The sequence below is a fragment of the Hyaena hyaena genome, unplaced genomic scaffold, assembly GCF_003009895.1.
Source record: "Hyaena hyaena isolate Hyena2069 unplaced genomic scaffold, ASM300989v1 scaffold_396, whole genome shotgun sequence".
Taxonomy (NCBI): Eukaryota; Metazoa; Chordata; class Mammalia; order Carnivora; family Hyaenidae; genus Hyaena; species Hyaena hyaena.
In genome coordinates, this window is record NW_024081027.1 from 1,387,411 (window position 1) to 1,409,907 (window position 22,497).

At 43.7% G+C, this 22,497-nt stretch overlaps 1 protein-coding gene across 2 annotated transcripts; it reads right to left on the bottom strand.

Moving 5' to 3' along the window:
• Window positions 1-3,345: 3,345 nt before the first annotated feature.
• On the bottom strand, window positions 3,346-22,482 carry LOC120244877 (zinc finger protein 558). 2 transcript variants are annotated; one of them, XM_039251638.1, is made up of 8 exons: window positions 21,647-21,800; window positions 21,446-21,526; window positions 15,582-15,705; window positions 14,936-15,024; window positions 14,163-14,289; window positions 7,744-7,839; window positions 6,989-7,071; window positions 3,346-6,503 (listed from the first exon to the last, which is right to left on the bottom strand). In XM_039251638.1, the coding sequence occupies exons 3-8, from the start codon at window positions 15,610-15,612 to the stop codon at window positions 5,721-5,723; spliced, it is 1,209 nt and encodes a 402-aa protein (XP_039107569.1). In that variant the 5' UTR covers window positions 15,613-15,705; window positions 21,446-21,526; window positions 21,647-21,800; the 3' UTR covers window positions 3,346-5,720. The 2 variants fall into 2 exon arrangements, with proteins under 2 accessions (XP_039107569.1, XP_039107568.1); XM_039251637.1 differs by lacking the exons at window positions 21,446-21,526; window positions 21,647-21,800 and adding an exon at window positions 22,274-22,482.
• Between the last annotated feature and the right edge of the window lie 15 nt (window positions 22,483-22,497).

The window sequence follows — 22,497 nt, forward strand, 5'->3', positions numbered from 1 at the left end:
AGTTCTTTTTGTAGTCAGCCTTATGTCTCTTGTCAAAATACAGTTTTCCAAAGTAAATTTGGTTTTCTTTCTTGTGATGTCATTCATTTGTAATAGCCTCATTTATTATAGTTTATTTTGCATCCTCTCTGCTACCTGGTGGACTATTTTTTTAGTCTGCAGGAATACTCACTCTTTATGCTGCATAGTTCTATAGGTTTTGGCCAGTGCACAGAGTTGTGTATCCATCAACACAGCCACGTGAGAACAACTCCATCACTCTCAAATTCCTTTCAGTGGCCCCTTTGTAGTCACCTCCCCTTACTCCTTGTCCCTGAAAACCACTGATCTGTTTTCCTTCTCTACAGTTTCATCTTTTACTAAATGTCATACAATGTAATCGTACAATAATGGCTTTTCACGTCTGGCTTCTTTCACTTAGCAGATAAATCAAGTTGAGGCATGAGCTACATCCAGTTCAATGTACGTATGTTGAGTGTATAGTTTGATACATTTTGACAACTGCATCTACTTTTGTAACCTATACTTCTGGCGAGATACAGAACATTCTCCTCACTCCACGAAGTTCCTTCATGACACATCTCCACGTGTTTGGATGCAACCACCGTTCTCATTTTTTTTTTTCCCTATCACAGATTTTTTTTTTTTCTATTCTTGAAATCTAGAGTCATCTAATATTTACACTTTTTTTGTGTGTGGCTTATTTTGCTCAGTATATTCCTATAATAAGTTTTAATTAGTTGATAATAAAAGATAAAATAATCTTTCCTATATACCAGAAGCCCCATAAGTACTTTATGTATGTTAACTAATTGAATCCTGAACACAAGTCTACAAAGAAGGCATTCCATCATTTCTATTTAACAGGTGAAGAAATAAACCTTTGGGACAGGAAGTTTGTCACTTGCTTGAGGGAACAATCTCTAAAGGAGAGAACCAAGATTGGACAGAATAAGAGATTGAACTCTGATAAGGTAAAAATGGAGGTAACAGTTGATCCCATGGGGGGTTCTGGAGCTGAGGTGGCCTTTCATGGTATCACAAATTGAGGCAAAGGAATTTGGGCATTTGTACTCCCCACATGAACCAGTCATCAGAAGTGGGCTTCCCTGAGAGATGGACTTAACCTTAGGTGTGGTACTTTCCTTTGGCCCAAGAGAATTCCTGAGAGCCTGGCTGCACAAGCACAACTTCCAGCAGCTGCGGGAACGAGTGACTTGGTCCTGAGAGAAGAATCTGAGAAATTTACCACTATCTCCATTATGGCCCAACACTCAGGCCACTCAGGTGCACTTGCCTCTTAAAAGTAAACACACATGGGGTTCTGGTTGGTCGTCTTGCTTGGGGAAACTTATAAGAGGAAGGTCGGTGGAACAAGTTATAGACCGCTCCCGAGGTGCTGCAACTGATACTTAACCACCAGACTTCTATCCCGTCCCAGATTCCCCTCCCCTCTGACTACAACCTCTGCTGGGCTACGCGGCTTCCTTGGAGGCATGATCCAGATCCTCACCCCTGAGGAGTCTGAACACCTGGTCAACATACCTTCTCAGGATACAGTTGCTACATTTATTTATCAAAAAAAAAAAAAAAAAAATGGGGGCAAGAGACATCCCAGAGGCTTACCTGAGTGCCAAATGTCCTCTCTGCCCTTACTGTGTAACAGAAGCCCCACATCATCTGGGTTACATATGAGAGAAGCCATGGTGCCTTCTTCCCTCATGTGCTGGTCTCAGTAATCATAAAGCTCAATGGGACCCTTACTTTGCTGGTAGGGCTTCTAGGTTAATTATTTTTTGTGACTTCCTCCCAAGAGTCCCATGACCCACCTTATATGAGGAACACGTGTGAAGGCAACTGTTCTAGACTACAGGTGGGAGCATCAATGCTTTGACAATACCCAGACAGTACAGTACCTGCTAGAATTCAGGTATATGAACTTTTTACCCAGGTGACTGGCCAAAGTAGATTCTGAGAAGCAAAAGGGGTGAAAAGTTCTGTATAGCTTCCATTTGCCCCAGTGGACCCACTTTCTCTACTTTTGAATCTAGTAATACTAATCACAATGAACTACATCAGTGGGATTCCTTGCCTTATGGCCTTTGGTTGGGTTTGGTCAATGGGGACACTAGGCATGAAATCAAAAGGATGAAAGGTGAAGTCTAGCTCTGGCTATTTCTTGCAGAATGTGGAGCTGGATGCTTACCCCCCAAGCCCCACCCAACTCCTGGAATGCAGTTCTTTCTGTTCATTTGTGGATTTCAGTAATTGTTCCCTTCTCTTACTCTTTCAGGTTTTGGGATGTTAATAGAGCCCGGTCCTTACCAGCCACTGGGCACCACCCACTTGTGGTTTTCCTCCATCCTGTCCACAGCTCTGTGAGTAGCCTCTTTATGAAAACTCTACTTGAATTGTCCCAGTTTGGGTCAGTTGTTTCCTGGTGGTACTTTGACTGGCATGCCAACTCATTCAGAGTTTAACAAAAAGTCCTAATGTGACGATAAAACCCAACAAGATCAAGATCCACCACGTCTCTGACCACATCATCTTCTACCACACCCTCACTGTATCCCCAGCTTGTTCTACCCCAGTCTCGTTGGCGTCTTTGCTGTGGGCCTTTGCATATGCCATGACTGCTCTTGCCACACAAATTCACGACTCCCTGTCCCAACTCATTAAGGTCTCTGCTCAACTGTCTCTCAACCTCTTAGCTTTCCCTTCCTATTTTATATACAACGGTAAGACCCAAATTCCCCTTAACTATTTTATAATGCTTTGTTCTTCTGCTCAACGCTTAAAATAGCACGTCTTCTTGATTTTTCTATAATCTGTCTTTCCCCATTAGAATGTATGTGCTTCAGTAGCAAAATGTGGTTTCATGCATTGCTATAAACACCAGTGTCTCAAACAGCACCTGCCATATAGAACATACTTAGTAGACAGACTAGCGGTTAAGATGGGGTTCAAACCTGGGCTCTCCTATTTACTAGCCAGTGAGTTCAGGCAAGTTACATCATGTTAGTTTTCTCATCTGTAAAATGGGGATAATAATAGTATGTCTTAAGCTTACACTGAGTACTCAGTAAGTTAATATTTTCAAAAGGCATTCAGAAGAGTACCTCAGCTATAGGAAGGGCTACATAAATGTTTAGTCATTTGTTAATGTACCGAAATACTTCATTATAAAACATGACCCTACATAAAAAGGAACAGTTCACAAGGAAAGCAACTAATTCTTAATGTTCTTAGTTACACATCCAAATACATAAAGAAAAAAATGACAGAAATGACAAAAGAAATTGTTAATCCATATCCTTAGAAGAAGACTTTAATACACATCTACCACTAAGTAAGTTTGAGGACAAAAATCTGAATGTACATATTATATCTGAAAATACAATCAGCTTGAGTTAATGGGCACATAGTCTACATGTAAAACTTAGAGAATATACATTATTTTCAAAGAAACATGGAACACTTATAAAATGGGACCAACTAATAGGTTTACTAGTTAGATATTGCATTCAGCTGGACATGAACAGAACACCACCTTAAAAACAAACCCAAAAAAAAAAAAAAAAAGTGACTTTGGCTTCAATCAGTTAGAGGTTACTCTTAATCATGTAAGGAGTAGTCTGGACACAAGCAGTCCAGAGCGGATACCGCCAATCAGAGGTTTGGGGGGGGGGGGCTATCATTGTGATTGTTTGCTGCATTATGGTGTTTGTCACTATGACCAAAATATAGCACTTCCGACTCTTGGCCTTGAGTCGACTTTCAAGAGAAAGGAAGGGTAAGATGAACAGGATGTGTGGAGGGGAAACAAGCCAGATGACGTTCTCCCCACTGACTTCTACCGACTCCTCACGGTCAGCAGAGCTAGGCAATACCTCTCTGGGTTTCAGAGAAGCCTTATAAATTGCATATTTTTAATCCTGCTCATTGACAACTTGAACAACAGCAAAAACACTTTGTAGGTAAATGAGCAGGGGACAATGGGCACACTAGAGGAGAAAGATAAAAAAGAGTCCACTTACCTGACAAAAAAGCCATTAAACTAGAAAAAGTATATAGTAAATATAGTCTAATTGCCACTAATGATAAACTAATTCACTCAGGAGATATTCAGAAATGCCTTTTTGGATATGCTATGTACTGATGTTTTTAAAGTGTAAATTAAAGTAAACATTACATACAAAACTATGGAACATAATTTAAGATTTATTTTAGGTTATGGCTATCGATGTGTTTATACTAAAACAAAAAGACTGAAAATTAATGAACTAGTGGCCTGATCTCAGGATGAGACACTGATCAATGTAAACCCACACTCAAGATTTATAATTTCCATTCCCAGTTTAACTTACTTTGTGGCCACTCAGTAAAGAGCTGAGGCGCCACTTATCTAGGGTTTCCCTCCACTGTGAGTTCTCACAAACCAACAAAGAATCACTGAAAGATTTTTCCCAAATTGATACACTCGCAAGTTTTGCATCCAGAGAAAACTTCCTATTTTTCCTAATGTAAGAGGTATCATTAAAGGCATTCCCTCAGTCTTTATATTCACAAGTGTTTTTGCAGTGAACTGTTTCCTAAGGAATGTGGAAAAATGACTTTCCAGTACTGATGACATTCGACAGCAATTTCTCTCCAGAATAAATCCTCATGTCCCTTAAAAACTGAGAGCATTCTAGGCTTTCCCACAGTAATTGTATTCGGAATATCTCTCCATCTTTTGCTCAGTAATGCAAACACTTGTGCTGAAGGGTTTCCCACATTCCTGTTAGGAGAATTCCTCTGTAGTGATTCTCTTATGTGCTCTATGGGATAAGTGTCGCTGAAGGCTTTTGCATTCTGAGAATATTCATAAAGTTTTCCCCTTAGTGTGAACTGTTGTAGGACTCCCAGGAGATATCACTGAAGGCTTTCCTACAGCTACTGCATCCCTCAGGTTTCTCTCCATACATAATTTTTTGTGCACATGAGGCGGAGTTTGAGCTGAACGCTCATCACAAAGACTGCATTCACGAGGTTTCTCTCCAGAGTGAATTAACATGAGTTACCGAAGGCTACTTCATATACAATAGATTGAAAGAATGAGAGTCTGCTAAAGGCTTTTCTTCACTGATTTCATGGCAGACCTCCCAGATGGTTCCTTATGGTGTCTCCTAATATTCATACACTGTGTTGTTTCTTCCCACACTGTGTACACAATACATTGTGCAAGAAGTGATAATATATCCTTCTGAGGCTAGGTCACAAAAGACAGTGTGGCTTCTGCATTAGCTCTCCTGTAGATCAAATGCTTTGGGAGGAAGCTGATGCTACATCATGAATACTTGGCCCTCTGGAGAGTGAAGTAATGAAGTTCCCAGCCAACTACTGGCATTAACTTGCTAGACATGCGAGTGAGCCATTCTGGAAGTAGATTCTTTATCAGTAAAGACTCAGACAATGGTGGCTCCAACAGACATCTTGACCTTACCGCATGACTGATCCTCGGCCAGGACTACACAGATCCCTGACCAGGACTACACAGCGAAGCTGTTTCCAAATTCCTGACCTACAGAAACTGTGAGATAATAAATGTATGTGGTATGAAGCCACCATGTTTTGGATGGAAATTTGTTATGCAGCAACAGATAACTCACCCATCTGGTAAGTTACCATCAGTTGTCTGAGGGTTAAGAAATCAATGAATGCTTTCCTAGTTATTGTACTCATATCCACCTATTATGAATTCTCTTGTGCACAGAAAGGTAAGAGTTAGTGGTGAAAGATTTTCCGCAATGATTACATTCGTAGGGTTTCTCTCCAGTGTGAGTCCTCACGTGTTTCTTAACAGCTGAGAGATTATTAAATGCTTTCCCACAGTTACTGCATTCATAGGGCTTCTCTCCAGTGTGAATTCTCTTGTGCACAGTAAGAGAAAAGCTACTGCTGAAGGATTTCCCACACTGATCACACTCATAGGGCTTTTCTCCAGTATGAGTTCTCATATGCTGTGTCAGATATGAGCTCTTCCTAAAGGCTTTCCCACAGTCATGGCACTCATAAGGTTTCTCCCCTGTATGAATACTATTATGCCCAGTGAGGGAGGACCTTGTGCTGAAGGCCTTGCCACATTGATTACATTCATGGTGATTCTCTCTTGTATGAATTCTCTTGTGGCTTTTGAGGTTACAACTAGTGCGGAAGACGTGAAAACACTGATTACATTCATAGGGTTTTTCTCCAGTGTGAATTCTCACATGCAGTCTAAGGGATGAGGGATCATTGAAGGCTTTTCCACAGTCAGTGCATTCATAGGGCTTCTCCCCATTATGTATCCTCTTATGAATGGTCAGGTAGGATCTACTGCTGAAGGATTTGCCACATTGATTACAGTCATAGGGTTTTTCTCCAGTATGAATTCTCTTGTGCTGAGTGAGGTTAGATTTTGTGCTGAAGACTTTAAAGCACTGATTACATTCATTGACTTTCACTCCAAGATGATTTCTTTCCTGTTGATTGAGAGATGAATAACTATAATTTATAATATTTTTAATATTCAATGAATTGTATGTCATAGGAATTCTCTTTCCCAGGAAATCTGTTGCATTATTATAACTGATGTTTTGGCTATTTTCAGTTGCTTGTTTATGGCTTCTGCCAATTTTGAGCTCTTAGAAGTTAAAAAAGATGCATGCTTTGCCACAAATCTTTATCATATTCACAGAGCATCTTCTGATAAACTTAAGACCACTTTATATTTCGATGACCAATATCATAGTCACATTTAAGGAAATATTCACAAGTGGAAACTCCCAGTGAAGAAGCAAGTTTGGGGCTAACTTAGAGTTTTCTACAAATTCATAACTTTTCACAGTATGTCTCCAGAGACAAAATTTCCTCATGTGCAAATGATACTATGACTCTATTTATTTTGTGGCTTTTCTAACTTACTCTCCTACTGTGAAAACCCAGAAATCAGCCAGGTTAGTCTTACCGCTTTAATACCACTGGGATGTTCTTTTCTAAGAAGATGCTTCTTAGGAGTTAACCATTTGGCTTTAAGTACAGTCTCCAAACCTGAAACAAAATGAAGAGAGATTTAAGTTGATGGAGGAAAGGAACAGTAAAGTGAATACGTGAGTAAAGGCAGACTCTGAGGGATCAGGGTTTTTGAGGAAGTCTGCCATGAAAGGGATGTGAGTATGAAAACTGTAGCCATTAAAGAAAGGATTCTAGAAGGATTAAGACTGATCAGAGATTTACAAAAGAAGGGATTATCAGGAATGCAAAGTAGAAAAGAATTAGATAAAGTGCATGATCCTATGAGATTTAAACTTAAAAAGGAAAAGAACTGTACTAGCATCATCTGATGAAAGATGGCAGCTACACTTGTGGCGACCACAGTATAAATTATGAACTTGTCAAATCACTACGTTGTGCACCTGAAACTATTGTAACACTATACGTCAACTACACTTCATTTAAAAAAAAAAAAGGAAAAGAGGTATGTCTTTTTTTCCCTCTGATCTAAGGTAATGCATGAGATATTGAACAGAAAGATCAAAAGGAAAGAAAGAACATACATGAAGAAGCTCATACCAAATGTTCTTCATCATCTGTTAGAAAAAAAGGACATTTTACAAACTTTCCTGACTGACATTTCCTGAATGTGATATTCCCACGCCCCAAATCGATGGCCTGAGCTATTCCTCAGGAGGATTCCTATCTGCCTGCCCACCTGGTGCTCACCTGGACAGGTGCCTGGAAGAATTCCTCGCTCCTCTGTCATCACTTTGTCTTCTTGCTCTAACTGGGAGATCAGACTGGGTTTATCAACATGATACCCTATTCGTGGAGAAAAGACACATGTTGTAGGGGGACTGTGCAGGTGACAAGAAGTTCCAGGAAACTGGGGCCAACAATTCTGAACATGAGCAAGTATGACTTCTGCAGCGGTGCAATAGCCATGCATACATTCTAAAGAACATCATAACTCACAAGAAACAAAAATTCAAGCATCCTCAATGTCCAGGTGACAGAATAGAAACAGTCCTGAAGTCCATGTCCAAGTTTACATAACATACTTCAGAGGCTCTAAAACTTTTAACCATGGAGAATATAAAGTCAGGGTAAGGAACAGCTCTTTAGTTCACAGGGAAGGCATCAGACAGAAAGCTCCAGGAGGGTGGGGACCATGTCTGTCTCATTCATCACTACATTTCTAAACCCAGCACAGACCCAGGAACACAGAAGTGCTTCAGAAACACTTGTGAGAAGTGACAACAGTGAAAATGAAGGGATGTTGAATCCAAAGTCCGTAACTCTACAAAACAAGTGACTGAACTAGGGAACAACATCAGAATCAACTTTATCAGAACTTTGGAAACTACCAAAAGCTTACAGCAACCTGGAAAATGTTTAATCAAGGACAACAACCAGCTGACATTTTAACTGACCCCTGTCTAATCTTCTATTTGCTGTTTTGGCTGTGACCTTGAAGATGACAGCCCACATTCCCAGTACTGCAGTGAGCAGGAGGGGCGTATTGTCAAAGATCTGTGGTTGTCTGTTTTGACCTCTCTGAAGGTTTTGATCAAAAGGCTTGCCTTTATCTAATCCCAATTGCCAAAGGCTGAGCTGACTACCCACTAGGCAAGTGCTGAACACATTTAAAGGCAAATATATTAGCTGCCACCAAGAGAGGCAAGTGAAACAATAGAGGAAAACAAAAGACTAACCAAGAAGCCTGGGAGGAAAACTATAGAATAAGATGTTTTGGGGATTTTTAAAAAAATTTCCCTCATATTTCTTTGAATCTAGAAAGCCAGGGCCAGGCGCATGCTCAGAAGAGACCTGAAACAGCACTGAGTCCTCCACTTTGGCTGCCCTCAGGTTCTGCACAGGCAGAAAGGGAAGATGACAGCAGAATTGTCAACCACCTGCTGATGTGGAAGGCATTCCCCTACAAACCCACACAGAACCCATCCACAGAGACTACAGGTGCTTTACTTTTTGTTCCAGGCCTCCAAGAAAATCTCTGATAAGCTAGTAGCTAACTGGGAAGCTAACGTAACAGTCTTCATGGCTACACTTGACAAATACAGGCATTACAAAATTAGTACAGAGGATTCACTAACCATATATTCAACAAGCAACAATAACAAATTTTGGTGGTAGAGAAAAATCTTATTCCAGAATGCCATGTAATAATGTTCCAAATGTCCAGTTTTCAACACCAAAATTTTGAGGCAGGCAAAGAAATAAATGTATGGCCCATTATAGGGAAAAAAAATAGTAGAAATTGTCCCTAAGGAAACCCAAATAGCAGACTCATTAGTCGAATAATTTAAATGTTTTTTATTAGTTTTTGAGAGAGAGAGCATAAGTAGGGGAGCGACAGAGAGGGAGAGAAACAGAGGATCTGAGGTGGGCTCTGCACTGACAGGCTGACTGCAGTGAGCCCAATGTAGGGCTCAAACTTGCAGGACATCATGACCTGAGCTGAAGTCAGACGCTCAACCAACTGAGCCACCCAGGTGCCCCTCAAAGAATTTAAGTCAACTTTTTTAAGAATGCTCAAAGATCTAAAGAAAACCATGACAAATTCTGATGGACTAGAACCCATGTTAAAGAGACAGAAATTACAAAGAAACTACACAGAAATTTTGGAGTTGAAAAGTACAATAATTGAAATGAAGAGTTCACAAGAGGAGTTCAACAGCAGATGTGAGCAGGCAGAAGAATCAATAACCATGAAGACAAGACAATTTACCTCACTGTAAGAATAGAAAGAAAAAAGAATGAAAGAATATAAGAACAGAGCCCAAGAGATCCCATCAAACATACAAATATACGTATCATGGGAATTCCATTAGTGGAGAAGAGAATGAGGTAGAACGAATATTGAAGAAATAATGGCCAAAAACTTCCCCAAATTTGACAAAGACACAAATGTACACAACCAAGAAGTTTACGAAACCCCGGCTGTAAAGTTACACCGACAGGCACAGAGAGCACGAGCACATCTGCCCTACAAGAAATACTAATGGGAGACTTTCAGGCTGAAATGAAAGGATAACAGATATTAATGCCAATCCACACAATGAAATAAAGAACCTGATGACTGAAAATACATAGGCCAATAATACTTAGCTATTTATTTTTGGTTTGTAACTCTTAGATTTTTGGTTTGAAACTCTCCTCCTTTTCTTATATGATTTAAAAGATAAATGCCTAAACCAGTAATTATAAATCTGTTAATGGGCACACCAGGTATAAGGATGTAATTTGTGACAAAACAATAGAAAATGAGTGTGTGTGTGTATGTGTGTGTGTGTGTGTGTGTGCAGGTATATAAGAGCAAAAATTTTGTATGCTATCAAAATAAAGGTGGTATTACATTAAAACAGGCTGCTATGAATTAAAATGTTAATTGCAGTCCTCAGGACAACTATTAAAAAAAAACTAAACAAAAAGAAATGAGAGGGAATCAAAATGGTCCACAAGAAAACATTTAACACAAAAATAATAATGAAAGAATTGAGGAACAAAAATGATAGAAGACATGCAGGAAATAACAAAATGGCATTAGTAGGTCTTTATCAGTAATTACCTTAAATGTTAATGGATTAATCTGTCCAATTAAAAGGCAGATTTTGGGAGAATAGATAATGAATATCCAATTATATGCTCTCTGTAAGAGACTCAATTTACATCTAAACATACTAAGAGGCTGAAAGTCAACAGATGGAAAAATAGATTCCATGCAAACAGCAGCCAAAAGAGAATGTAGCTACATTAATTTCAGGCAAAACAGACTTTAAGACAAAAACTGTTACAAGACACAAAGAAAGATCTTATTTAATGATAAAAAGGTCAATTTATCCAGAATATTTAACAGTTACAGACCAATTACAACAGAATTCTTAAATTTAAAACTGACAGAACTTGGGGGGCACCTGGGTGGCTCAGTCGCTTGAGCGTCCAACTTCGGCTCAGGTCATGATCTCGCAGTTCGTGAGTTCGAACCCTGCATCAGCCTCTGTGCTGACAGCTTCGGATTTTGTGTCTCCCTCTCACTCTACCCCTCCCCTGCTGTCTTTCTCTTTATCTCTCAAAAATAAATAAACATTAAAAAACTTTAAAAGAAAACCTGACAGAACTGAAGGGAGAAGTAGGGAGTTCCATAATAATTGCAGACTTCAGCATCACTCTTTCAACAACTGGTAGAACAACTAGTTAGAAGGCCAACAAAGAAAAAGAAGACTTAATCCTATACACTAACGAGACCTAAGAGACAAATAAAATATTCTGCTCAACAACAGAATACACTTTCATCTCAAGAACATATGGTACATTCTCCAGAACAGACAGACCATATGTTAGGCCACAAAACAAGTCTGAATAAATTTAAAAATAATGAAATCATACAAAGTATTTTCTCTGATTATAACAATCAAATAAAAAATTAGACACAGAAGGATGTGTATTGGGAAGCTTAATATTGTTAAGATGACAGTACTAACCAAAGAGATGGACAGATTGAGTGTAATCGTTACCAAAATTCCAACAGCTTTTATTTGCAGAAATGGACAAACTGATCCTAAACCTCACATGGATTTGCAAGGGATCCCAAACAGACAAAACAGTCTTGAGAAAGAATGAATTAGGAATTCTCACACTTCCTAACATCAAAACTTACTTTGAAGCAATTGTAATGAACACACCATAGTACTTGCACAAGGAGAGATGCACAGATCAATGGATTAGAACTGAGTGAGTGTAAATTTGTAGTCTGTGGTCACACGACTTTGGACAAGGCAGCAAAAACAATTGAATGGGGAAAGAGTAGTCTTCTTTAGAAATGCTGGGCAACTGGGTAAACCACAGACAAAAAAAATGAAGCCATATAAAAAAATAGCTCCTAAAGGACCAAAGACCTAATTGAAGAGAAACCAGAAGATTCCTGGAAGAAAACACATGGGTCAATGTTCATAGCCTTGGTGGATTTGGCAAGAATTTCTTAGGTATGATACCAAAGGACAAGCAAAAAATATATAGATAAATTGGACTTCATCAAAATTAAAACTCTCTTAGTTTGCTTAACATAATGCTCTCTAGCTCCATCCACATCATTGCAAATGACAAGATTTCATTCTTTATGACTAATATTTCAGTGTGTGTGTGTGTGTGTGTGTGTGTGTGTGTGTTTGTGTATACACATCTTCTTTATCCATTCATCAGTCCATGGACATTTGGGCTATTTCCATAATTAGGGTATTGTAGATCGTGCTGCTGTAAACACAGAGGTCCATGTGCCCTTTTGAAATCAGTAATTAGGTATCCTCTGGGCAAATACTTAGTAGAGCAATTGCTGAATTATAGGGGAGTTCTACTTTTAACTTTTTGAGGAACCTCCAAAGGTTTTCCAGAGTGGCTGCACCCCCGCCAAGAGTGCAAGATGGTTCCCCTTTCTCCACATCCTCACCAACACCTATTGTTTCTTGTGGTGTTGATTTTAGCCATTCTGACAGGTGTGAGGTGGTAGCTCACTGTGGTTTTGATTTGTATTTCCCTGATGATGAGTGATCATGCATACCTGTTCATGTGTCTGTTTGCCATCTGGATGTATTCTTTGGAAAAACATGATTTTACTCATATGTGGAATTTAAGAAACAAAACAAATGAGCAAAAGTAAAAAAAGAGAGAGAGATAGAAAGAGGGGAAAACCAAGAAACAGACTCTTAACCACAGAGAACAAACTAATGGTTACCAGAAGGGAGATGAGTGGGAGGTGGGTGGGATGGATGAAACAGGTGATAGGGATTATGGAGCACACTCATCGTGATGGGCACAAGCATGGTATGAAGTGTTGAATCAATACATTGTACACCTGAAACTAATATTACACTGTATGTTAACTAACTGGAATTTAAATAAAAACTTGAAAAAAAATTAAACTGCTGTGTGTCAAAGGACACTATCAAGAAAATGAAAATACACCACCAAATGGGAGAAATTATTTCCAACTCATATTCTGCATAAGGGACCCATATCACAATATATAATGAACATTTATCCAAGAACAGAAGATAAACCACTGAATTTCCAACTGGGCCAAGGACACTTGAAAAGACACTTCTCACAGAAGATCTACAAACAGCCAACACATGAAAATTTGTTCAATGTCCTCAGTCATGAGGGAAACGCAAATTAGGATGACAATGAAATTTGGCTTCATCACCATGAGGATGGCTACAATCTAAAGCACAAACGTTGGGGCAGATGTGGAGAAACAGGAATCCTGCCACCTTGGTCAGCTGTTGCGGAAAACAGTTTGGCAGCTCCTCAAAAGCTAAACCTACTAGTATATAACCCAGCATTCTGCTCCCAGACACATACCCAGGAAAACTGAAAGCACACGTGTGCACAAACTGTACACCAGTATTCGCAGCAGCATGGTTGACAACAGCCAGTAAATGGAAACTACCCAAATGTTTATCAACCAATGACTGAATTTTTAAAATGTGGCCAATCCATAAAGTGGGGCGACATTGCTAGACCTTCAAACATTAATTATGTTGCCTGAAAGGAGACAGAGCAAAGAGCTCACATAGTTTACACTTCCAGTGCCAGGAAAGGTCCTGAGCAGGCAAACCCACAGAAGCGGTGGGCAAATGAGTGACAAGGGGCAGGGGGCAGTGGGCAAGGTGATGGGTCCTGACCACTTCTTGGGAAGGGGTTTAGGGGTGATGACAATGATCTGGAATTAGATTGCATTGACGGTTGCACAACAAGGCTACTATGTCAAAAGCTACTGAATTGTACACTTAAAAATAAGTAAAACAGGGGCGCCTGGGTAGTTCACTCGGCTGAACATCTGACTTTGGCTCAGGTCATGATCTCACAGTTCCAAGAGTTCAAGCTGACAGCTCAGAGCCTGGAGCCCGACACAGAGGTTGATTCTGTGTGTGTCCCTCTTTCTGCCCCTCCCTGACCCACGATCTGTCTCTCTCTCTCAAAAATAAACAAACATTAAAGAAAACTTTTAAATAGTTAAAACTGAATTTTATGTTACACGAATGTCACATCAGTTTAAAAAAAAAAGGACAAGACAAAGTCTTGTTACGGGACTCACGAAGTGAACGCAGGGATGACGTCAGGCTTACCGAGCGAGGCCAGGTTCCTGCAGTTCTCACGCATCACATCTCTGTACAGTGTTCTCTGAGAAGGGTCCAGCAGGGCCCACTCCTCCTGGGTGAACTCCACGGCCACATCCTCGAAGGTCACCAAGTCCTGATCCATCACCAACATCATGGCTTAGCGGAGGACCACCCCCACCAAGTGGACAGGAAAGGGGCAGAGGACGACAGGACGAGGGGCCGGGAACCCAAAGCACAAGATGTGTAGGCAGGGTTCTGAGCTCTGTTCTCAACTGCTTCTGGGCTCAGGCTGCAGTGCTCTTCCCTGTCTACTGACACCCACTCCAAGGTGAAATGTGCTCCTAACACAGAGGTGATTCTCTTACTCCTGTGAGACTGTGAAATCTGTCAGTCTTACTTCCCTCAATCTGCAGGGCTGGGTATTGAGTATAGGCCGGGGACATGGCACAAATCAGAGAAATACTTGGTAAATGAATGAGTGATTCTCCAATAGCTATCATCAATCACTTGAGTTTAGGACACAGTCAGGTCTTTCTTAGTTTCCCCTAAAAAACCTGTCTAGAACATGATGTTGACAGTGACCCTGGAGGAAGCTTTGCAATGTAGAAAATGGTGACAAACACGGACACTGCCTGGGTGGCCCTAACCCTCCCTCGAAAGCCCGGAGGTCCTGGGCTGTCTGAAGACCTGGTTTGGCCATGAGGCTCTGGGTCATTGAGGGAGAACAAATTCAACTTGTGATCAAAGGAATCACGATTTGGAAAAGAACACTCACTTACCGGTAACCAGCTTGTCAGGAAGCCCTTTGCCAGCCCTTCCTCCTCTGTGCATCCTCCCTGAGGAGAGGCTGAGTACACGGACGACTGAGCTGGAGAAGAAGTGAGTCAGAAGCACCCAGGACTGCTGTGTATTCTAGCACTCACCAGTCTGGAGGCTTCTCCACCTGCCTGTCTGTGACCATACCCCACATGCACACGCACGGCCACACACATGACTGCTGCTACACAACACACACACACACACACACACACACACACAGCTTTCACAGGACATCAGGGCAGACCCCTGTCTCACCCAGGGCACAGGGCCAGATAACAGGACCAAGGGTCTTACTGACCTGGAGGAAGAGATTATTAGTCTCATTTCACAGATGAAGAAATTGACGTTCAAGGGACACCACTGTTATTTTTCCAAATTTACAGAAAGGATTAGAGATACAACTCCTAGCTCTCACACATTCACCACACAGGTGGCATCTCCACAGACACTCAAGCCACCCAAATCCCAAATCCCAAGATTTGGGTACTGGTACTGGTGACCCCCAGGATCTGGGGCTCTACTCCTGCTTTGAGGCTCAGCCCCTCCTTTCCCACTCCGTAGTACAGGGGCCTTTAACGCGTGGACTCTGAGGGCCCCTCGACTTACCACAAGTGGGGGACAGAACCATGGCCGCCATCCTGTGACTCAGGCAGAAATTTTCTGGGACAACGGGCCACAGAAGAAGCCGGACGCTCCTCCTCTGGTCCGCACAGCACTCTCAGGCCAGGCTCTGGAGGGAACAGGACAACAGGAGGCCTTCAGTCTCTCCCCCTCTGCGGGCTACTGGGGACCAACCCGTCTTGGCCAGCCCGTTGGGTCGTCCTTCACAATGCAAGTGGGGTCTCCAATATTGGGTCTTTACTTAGCAAGTGATGCACTCAGGGCTTGTGAAGGCAACGCCTGTCCTCTTGTGTCCTATGCAGTATGACCAGGACATGCCTGTACCGCCCCGTGTAAGTCCTCAGCTTCCCTGAGTCTCAGGGCACATTCGTCCCATCCAAGTGGCTGTCACAAAGACATTCCCAGGTATGACCCTTTATTTACTGGAGATTATGGTAGCTAACTCCCATTAGTCTCTCCACTTCCAGCCCCACTGCCCCTGGATGACGTCAGAGTGCGTGAGGGACCGACTTGGAGAGGAACCGAGGCCTCCCTCCAACAGCACCACTGATGTGCCCACCTGGGAGCAAATCGCCTTGGCCGTGAACCCTCAGCACCAGTCAAGGCTTCAGGTGACTGCAGATAGTCTGCTGGAAACTCATAAGTCCCTGAGCCAGAACCTTCTAGCTAAGCTGTCCGGAACTCCTGAACCACAAAGACCAGGAGAGATACTGATACATGATCATTACTGTTTTAAAGTCACAGAGGTTTGGGACAATCTGTTAGGGGGCAACAGATAAACACACCCTCCCTTTCAGCAGACAGCCCTGCCTTGTACTTCTCAGGGTATAATCTTCATGAGAAGGAATCTCCTTCCTGTGCGGCCACCCGAATGGCCACGTGACCCCAGTCTCCACCCTGCCTCCTGTTACAACCCCAGAGCTGTGTCCCCTCCTGTGTGAGGTCGACTCTGTGGCTCTGATCTGTGCTCCATCCTGCCTGCTGTTTCAGGGGCTGCACGCTCTGGACCATCTCTTTTCTACCCCCCTCCCCCCACCGCGCCCCCAGCTCTTCTGCTCCACTGGACCCTCTCCCACACCATTCAAACCCCATGCAGTGTTTTCAGTAGTGATATAAATCTACTTTAAGGGCAGTTTTCTTTCTGGTACCAGTCTCTCTCCCTGAGCACAGGCAAAGGGTTTCACTGTCTCATCTCTTCATGTCCCACTGGCTCCTCAACCCGGGACACTCTGGCTTCTACCACTAATATTTCAAGGACCCCACTCCTGATAGAATCACTAAGGATCTTATTCATAATAACAGAGATGCAGAGTGCAGCTACAATGACACCATTTTTTATCTGTCAGATCGACAAAGACCTGATGGACCACTTCCTTTACTGGCAAGGATGTCTGGAAAGGCACTTTCATACATGAATGGGGCACAATTCCTAAGGAAGGAAAATTGTCAATTTAAAGCAAAATGCAAAAACACTTGCACTTTCCCTGCCAATCATACTTTTAGGACCCTATCTCAAGGATACACAAATACTAAAAGACAGGCTGCGATTATTCACCATGCTTACTTATATCAAAGGACTGGAAACAATACAACTGACCGTCAATAGGGAACTAGCGCAATAAACTACAGAATATCCACAGAATGAAGAAACATGAAGCCAAAAATGAAAGAGATGATCCCTAGGTATTGACAGAGATTCTTATCTCCAATATTTGAAAAATATTTTCTCAAGTTTGTTTATTTTGAGAGAGAGAGAGAGAGAGCGCGCGCACATGAGCCAGAGTCAGGGAGAGAGAGAAACCCAAGCAGGCTCTGTGCTGACAACAGGGAGCTCATGGTTCGAGCCCATGAACCATGAGATAATACCTGAACCAAAATTAAGAGTCGGCGCTCAACTGACCGAGTCACCCAGGTGCCCTTCCACTAAATGTAAGTGGGGAAAAAAATCAAGGTTCAAAGTAGTGTATATGGAATGTTTCCTTTTTATAAAAAGGGAATGGATGCCTCCTTTCCCTGGAGTTGGGGAATCAAATGTAACTCCATAACACCAGCTTCCTGAGGTCTCTCTGTGTGCCTTCCCTGCACCCAAGAGACAAAAGCAATAAAGGGTCTGTATGCGCAGGGAGGGGAACCGTGATACTAAGAGTCTGGTTGGGCCAGGTGGAAGGAAAGAGCTGCAGGGCATCTTTGCCTCCTGGGCCTGTGTGGAGGCAGATTAATGGCTGTGTCCCAAAGGTGTCCGTATTCTACTCCTCAGAATCTGTGGCTACGTGAGTTTCCATAGCAAAAGGGATTGTGCAGACATGATTAAGGAAAGGATCCTGCAATGGGGAGATGATCTGGGTGAGCCCAACGTCGCCACAAGAGTCCTTACCAGAGGGAGGTAAGAAGGTCAGGGTCAAAGAAGGAGGTGTTGATGATACAAACAGGAGTCAGAGAGGGGGAGAGAGAGAGAGAGATCTCAGGATGCTACCCACTGGCTTTAAATATGAAGGAAGGAGCCACAAGCCAAGGAATGCAGGTGGCCTCTACAAGATAGAAAAGACACGGACAAGGATTCTCCTCCAGAGCCTCCAGAAGGAATGCAGCCCTGCTGACCCACTTAGGACTTCTGACTTCCGGAAGGGCAGAAGTCTGTGCTGCTTTAAGCCACTAAGCACTGGTAAGTGGTGAGCACAGCCACAGGAAACGAATACAGCCTCTCACACCAAATCTTCTCTGAGGTTTGCTGTGAGCCCAACAGACCCAGACGGCTGCTGTGGAACCTGCTTACCTTCTGCAGGTGGAGGGTGTCTCCTTTCTCCCCACCAGGGGCCCAGTTAGTCCCAGACACTGAACTGAGGAGTCAAAGGGCTGGGATCCAGCCACCCCCAGAGCCCCAAGCGGAAAAGCAGACTGAGAATGTGCCTGGGGGCACTTTTAGGCTCCGAGTCCCCTGTCAAGGTCTTCCAGCAGGTGAAATCTCACACGAGGGCAGAAGGGGCCTCTGTTCAGTTTACAGATTCAATGACTCCTGCTCCTGGATGTAGGTCGGTGCTGGAGGACGGGCTACTCGGTAATCAATGCTGCCCAATGGGACTTTTAGGGATGAGAGAAATGTCCTCTAGTTCTGCTCTGTCTAGTTGGCAGCCGCAAGCCACATGTGGCTACTGAGTGCTTGAAATGTGGCCAGTAGGACTGAGAAAAGGAAATTTTGAGCGTATTTCTCATTGGTTTAATTGAAATAGCTCCAGGTGCATAGTGGCCACCACCACAGATAGGGCAGCCGTGGACATACTCAGGCCTGACTTCTTTCAGGATGCGGACAAGGGGGCCTGTGGGTGGCAAAGTGGGGAGAAAGCACGGACTCGGGTGAGGGGATGCCTGTGGGTCTTAAGGGACAGGAACTAGGGGCATCGTACGTGCCCTGTGCCATCGGACAAAATACAAGCATGAATGAAGGCATTGTACATTTTCTCCATTCTACACTCCTGGGTCTCTTCTTCCCATTTCTTTCTTCCTCCACAACCATCATCCAGGCCTAGGGAACAGTCATCTTATTCCTGAACTTCTTCCTACCACTCCCTGTCTTGACTCTTAAGTCTTCCGTTTTTTCTTTTACCTTTTTTTAAATGCTTCTTTCTTTTTGAGAGAGAGAGCACTAGCAGGGGAGGAACAGAGAGAAAGGAGAGATACAGAATCTGAAGCAGGCTCCAGGCTCCAGGCTGTCAGCACAGAGCCCAATGCAGAGCTCAAACCCACGAACCACGAAATCATGACCTGCGCCGAAGTCGGACACTTAACCGATTGAGCCACCCAGGCGCCCCATTAAGTCTTCCTTCTTAATCCGAAAGTCCATTGTAACCCAGATGCAAAGACCAACTGTGATCACATCCCCCCAGTGTTCACACCTCTACAGTGTGTCTCCACTGGTCCTAGACCAGAGTCTAATCTAATACTGATCTGATCCAGCCTGCCCTGCTCTGGGACAGCTCACTCCCTCCCCCCCCCCCCCACTTCGGTGTCTTAGCCCAGCCATTCCTGTCCTCCAAGCTGATGGAGAACACCAGGCTCTCTCCTGCCTCAGGGGTTGAAACGCTTTCTTGAAAATACTCCCACACCTTCACTCCAGCGAACCCTACAGCTAGTGAAACCTGACCCCGACCTCAGCTCTCCAGGAAAATATCAGTCCTTCTCAGAAGGCTTCCCTGCTTCTGCCACTGAGTCCTCTGAGCCAAGCTCCCACATCATTCCGGTCATTAACTGTTTAAAACCACAATTCCCTATTAGAATGTAAATTCCAGGGACATAGAAAAGGGTCTTTTTGGTTCTCCAAGGTCTCTATGCATCTGGCCCAGGGCCTGGCTCTTGGAGCTGCTGAGATATCCCCGTTTGCCCAGAACTGTCCTGGTTTGAACACTACATGTCCTGTGTCCTGTCCATCCTCTCACTCTCGAATAAACAAGGATGGCTGGTCGCCCGCTATACACTGTGCACTCAAAGAGCACCTACTGCGTGACAAATAAACACTCCCCTCCAGAACATCACCGGAAAGCGAGAACGAAAAGGGACACACACACACACACACACACGCGCACACACACACACACACATAATTAGTAAAACCTAACAATTAACTAGAAGATTATTTAACAGAATCCTCTACAATGTAAATCGCCAAACTGTTATTTCAGAAAAGTTTGAAGAAATAAAGTGAATTCCTTGTCCACCAAAAGACAAGGTAGTGAAGACCGTGCCCTAACCTTCAACCTACAAGTTGTTGTATATTCCTCCAAATAATTGTATGTATCATTAAGTAAATAAATAAAAATCACTTCTTCAAAATACATCTTGTTGCTGGTCAATTCAATTTTTTTTTTTTAAAGTTTTTTTATTTATTTCTAGGAGAGAGAGAGACAGCGTGAGCAGGGGGAGGGTCAGAGAGAGAGGGAGTCACAGACTGAAACAGGCTCCAGGCTCCGAGCTGGCAGTCAACACAGAGCCCGACGCGGGGCTCGAACCCACGAACCGCGAGATCATGACCTAAGCGAAAGTCGGACGCTTAACCGACTAAGCCACCCAGGCGCCCCTGGTCAATTCAATTTTAACTTTGTTACTAACAGAAAGAAGTTCAAAGCATTTCTCTGCCACCCCCCCCCCAGATGTCCCTATATTTTGAAACTTTGTGGAGGAATTGTAGGGCTTTAGAAGTCAAATTGAGGGGCGCCTCAGTTGGTTAAGTGTCTGACTTCAGCTCAGGTCATGATCCTCAGTCTGTGGGTTCAAGCCCTGTGTCAGGCTCTGTGCTGACAGCCCAGAGACTGAAGCCTGCTTTGGATTCTGTGTCTCCTTTTCTCTCTCTGCTCCTCCCCTACTGGCACTCTCTTTTCTCTCAAAATTGAATAAACGTTAAAAAAAAAATTTTTTTTAAAAGAAGTCAAATTGAATGGGTTTAAGGAATGATAGTGAGTAGTCCTCTTTAATGGGATGACTTGTAATCTGATATGTACAGGTAAAAAATTTATATATTTTTATGCTTCCATATATATAAAATCCTGAAATTTCTAGCATTATGAAATGCAAGAAAATTATTTCTCTACTGTTACACGCACTTATTTACATATTTGTTTAATGTGTACTTATTTGCATATGAGTATATTTACTGCCTATTTCCACTTATGTCACCACACACACCTTAATATCTTTCCTTTGAACGGAGTCCATCGAACATACAAATAGTTTTTCTTAGGACACCCTCACTCTTAGTGACCCTTTGTGTTTACAACCTGAGCACAGGAAAGCTCCCTAAGAGCGCTTTTGCACAGTGGAGGTGCTGGAATCTGTCAATCCTAGGTCCTCACGGTACTCACCTGGTCACACAAGAAATCCACGGGCCAGTGAGGACGGCAGACTTCAAGGCTGGTGGATCCTGAAGCTGGTTTTAACACAGACTGGGGGGTGGAGGGGTGGGGAAGGTACAAAGGTTGCTTTTGAAGCCTTTTGATAGGAAGTACCAGTTCTTGGATGGAAAGACCACCCATTCATCTTTTTTCTGTTTTGTTTTCACTTACTTAAAGTTAAATGTTGGCCGTGACTGGATCTATCTGATTTCCATGTAGCCGTCTGCAACCCAGGTGGGAGAAAGCAGTGTCATTCTGGGTGTGCATGTGACTTGCTCAACTCATCTGGCTGGATGGAGATTTTACCGTGACTCCACTTTATACACGGGCTTGCCACTCAGTGGGGCTGATAAGCGACTCAGCTGACTTTGATCGGGACTTCAGAGCTTTTAAGGCCGTAGAGCAGGATTTCCCGATCCCGGCACTATTGATAACGCTTCGTAGTGGGGGCTGTTCCATGCACTGTAGGATGCTCGGCGGCATCCCTGGCCTCCCCACATCCCCGTTGGTACAACCAAAACAATGCCTCCAGACACTGCTGAAAGTCCTCTGGGGGACTGGGGAGGGGGGGCGGGGAGGAGGAGGCAGCGGCGCCCGGAGTCGGGAGGGACCGCAGCCCGGGACTGACCCAAGGAAACAGCCCAGGGAGGAAACGGGGCTCCGGTTACGGACGGAGGGACGCGGGGACGCCAGAGCCCGTGACTGGGAATGCCCGCGGCCCTCCCTGGGCGCCTACCGGAGCCCCCAGACTGCCCGCTACGCACCGAGTCCGGCCCCTCGCACTGAGGCCAAACATACCACGTGAAGCCGGTCCCGCGCGAAGAAGACAGTGCACCGCACGCAGCCAGCCCCCCAGGCTCCTTCCACGGCAGCGCCCCACGCTTCCGCTTCCGGTCTCGGGCTGGCCGCCTCGCGCCCCAGTTCCGGTCTCTGTCGAAACGCCGCGGAGAGGGACGTTTAGGGGCTCCGGTTGGGGCGGGCGGGGGCTACCGCCGCGCACCCCGGCCTGAGGCGAGGATTTC

Bases quoted from the DNA above. Each gene is read 5' to 3' on its own strand.
- LOC120244877 (XM_039251637.1), bottom strand. From the start codon at position 15,612: ATGGCGGCCATGGTTCTGTCCCCCACTTGTG. The intron at 14,290-14,935 runs GTAAGTGAGTGT...GTGATGGATCAG, and splicing joins TCCTGACAAGCTGGTTACCG to GACTTGGTGACCTTCGAGGA. The intron at 6,504-6,988 runs GTAAGACTAACC...CTCAATCAACAG, and splicing joins ATCCCAGTGGTATTAAAGCG to GAAAGAAATCATCTTGGAGT.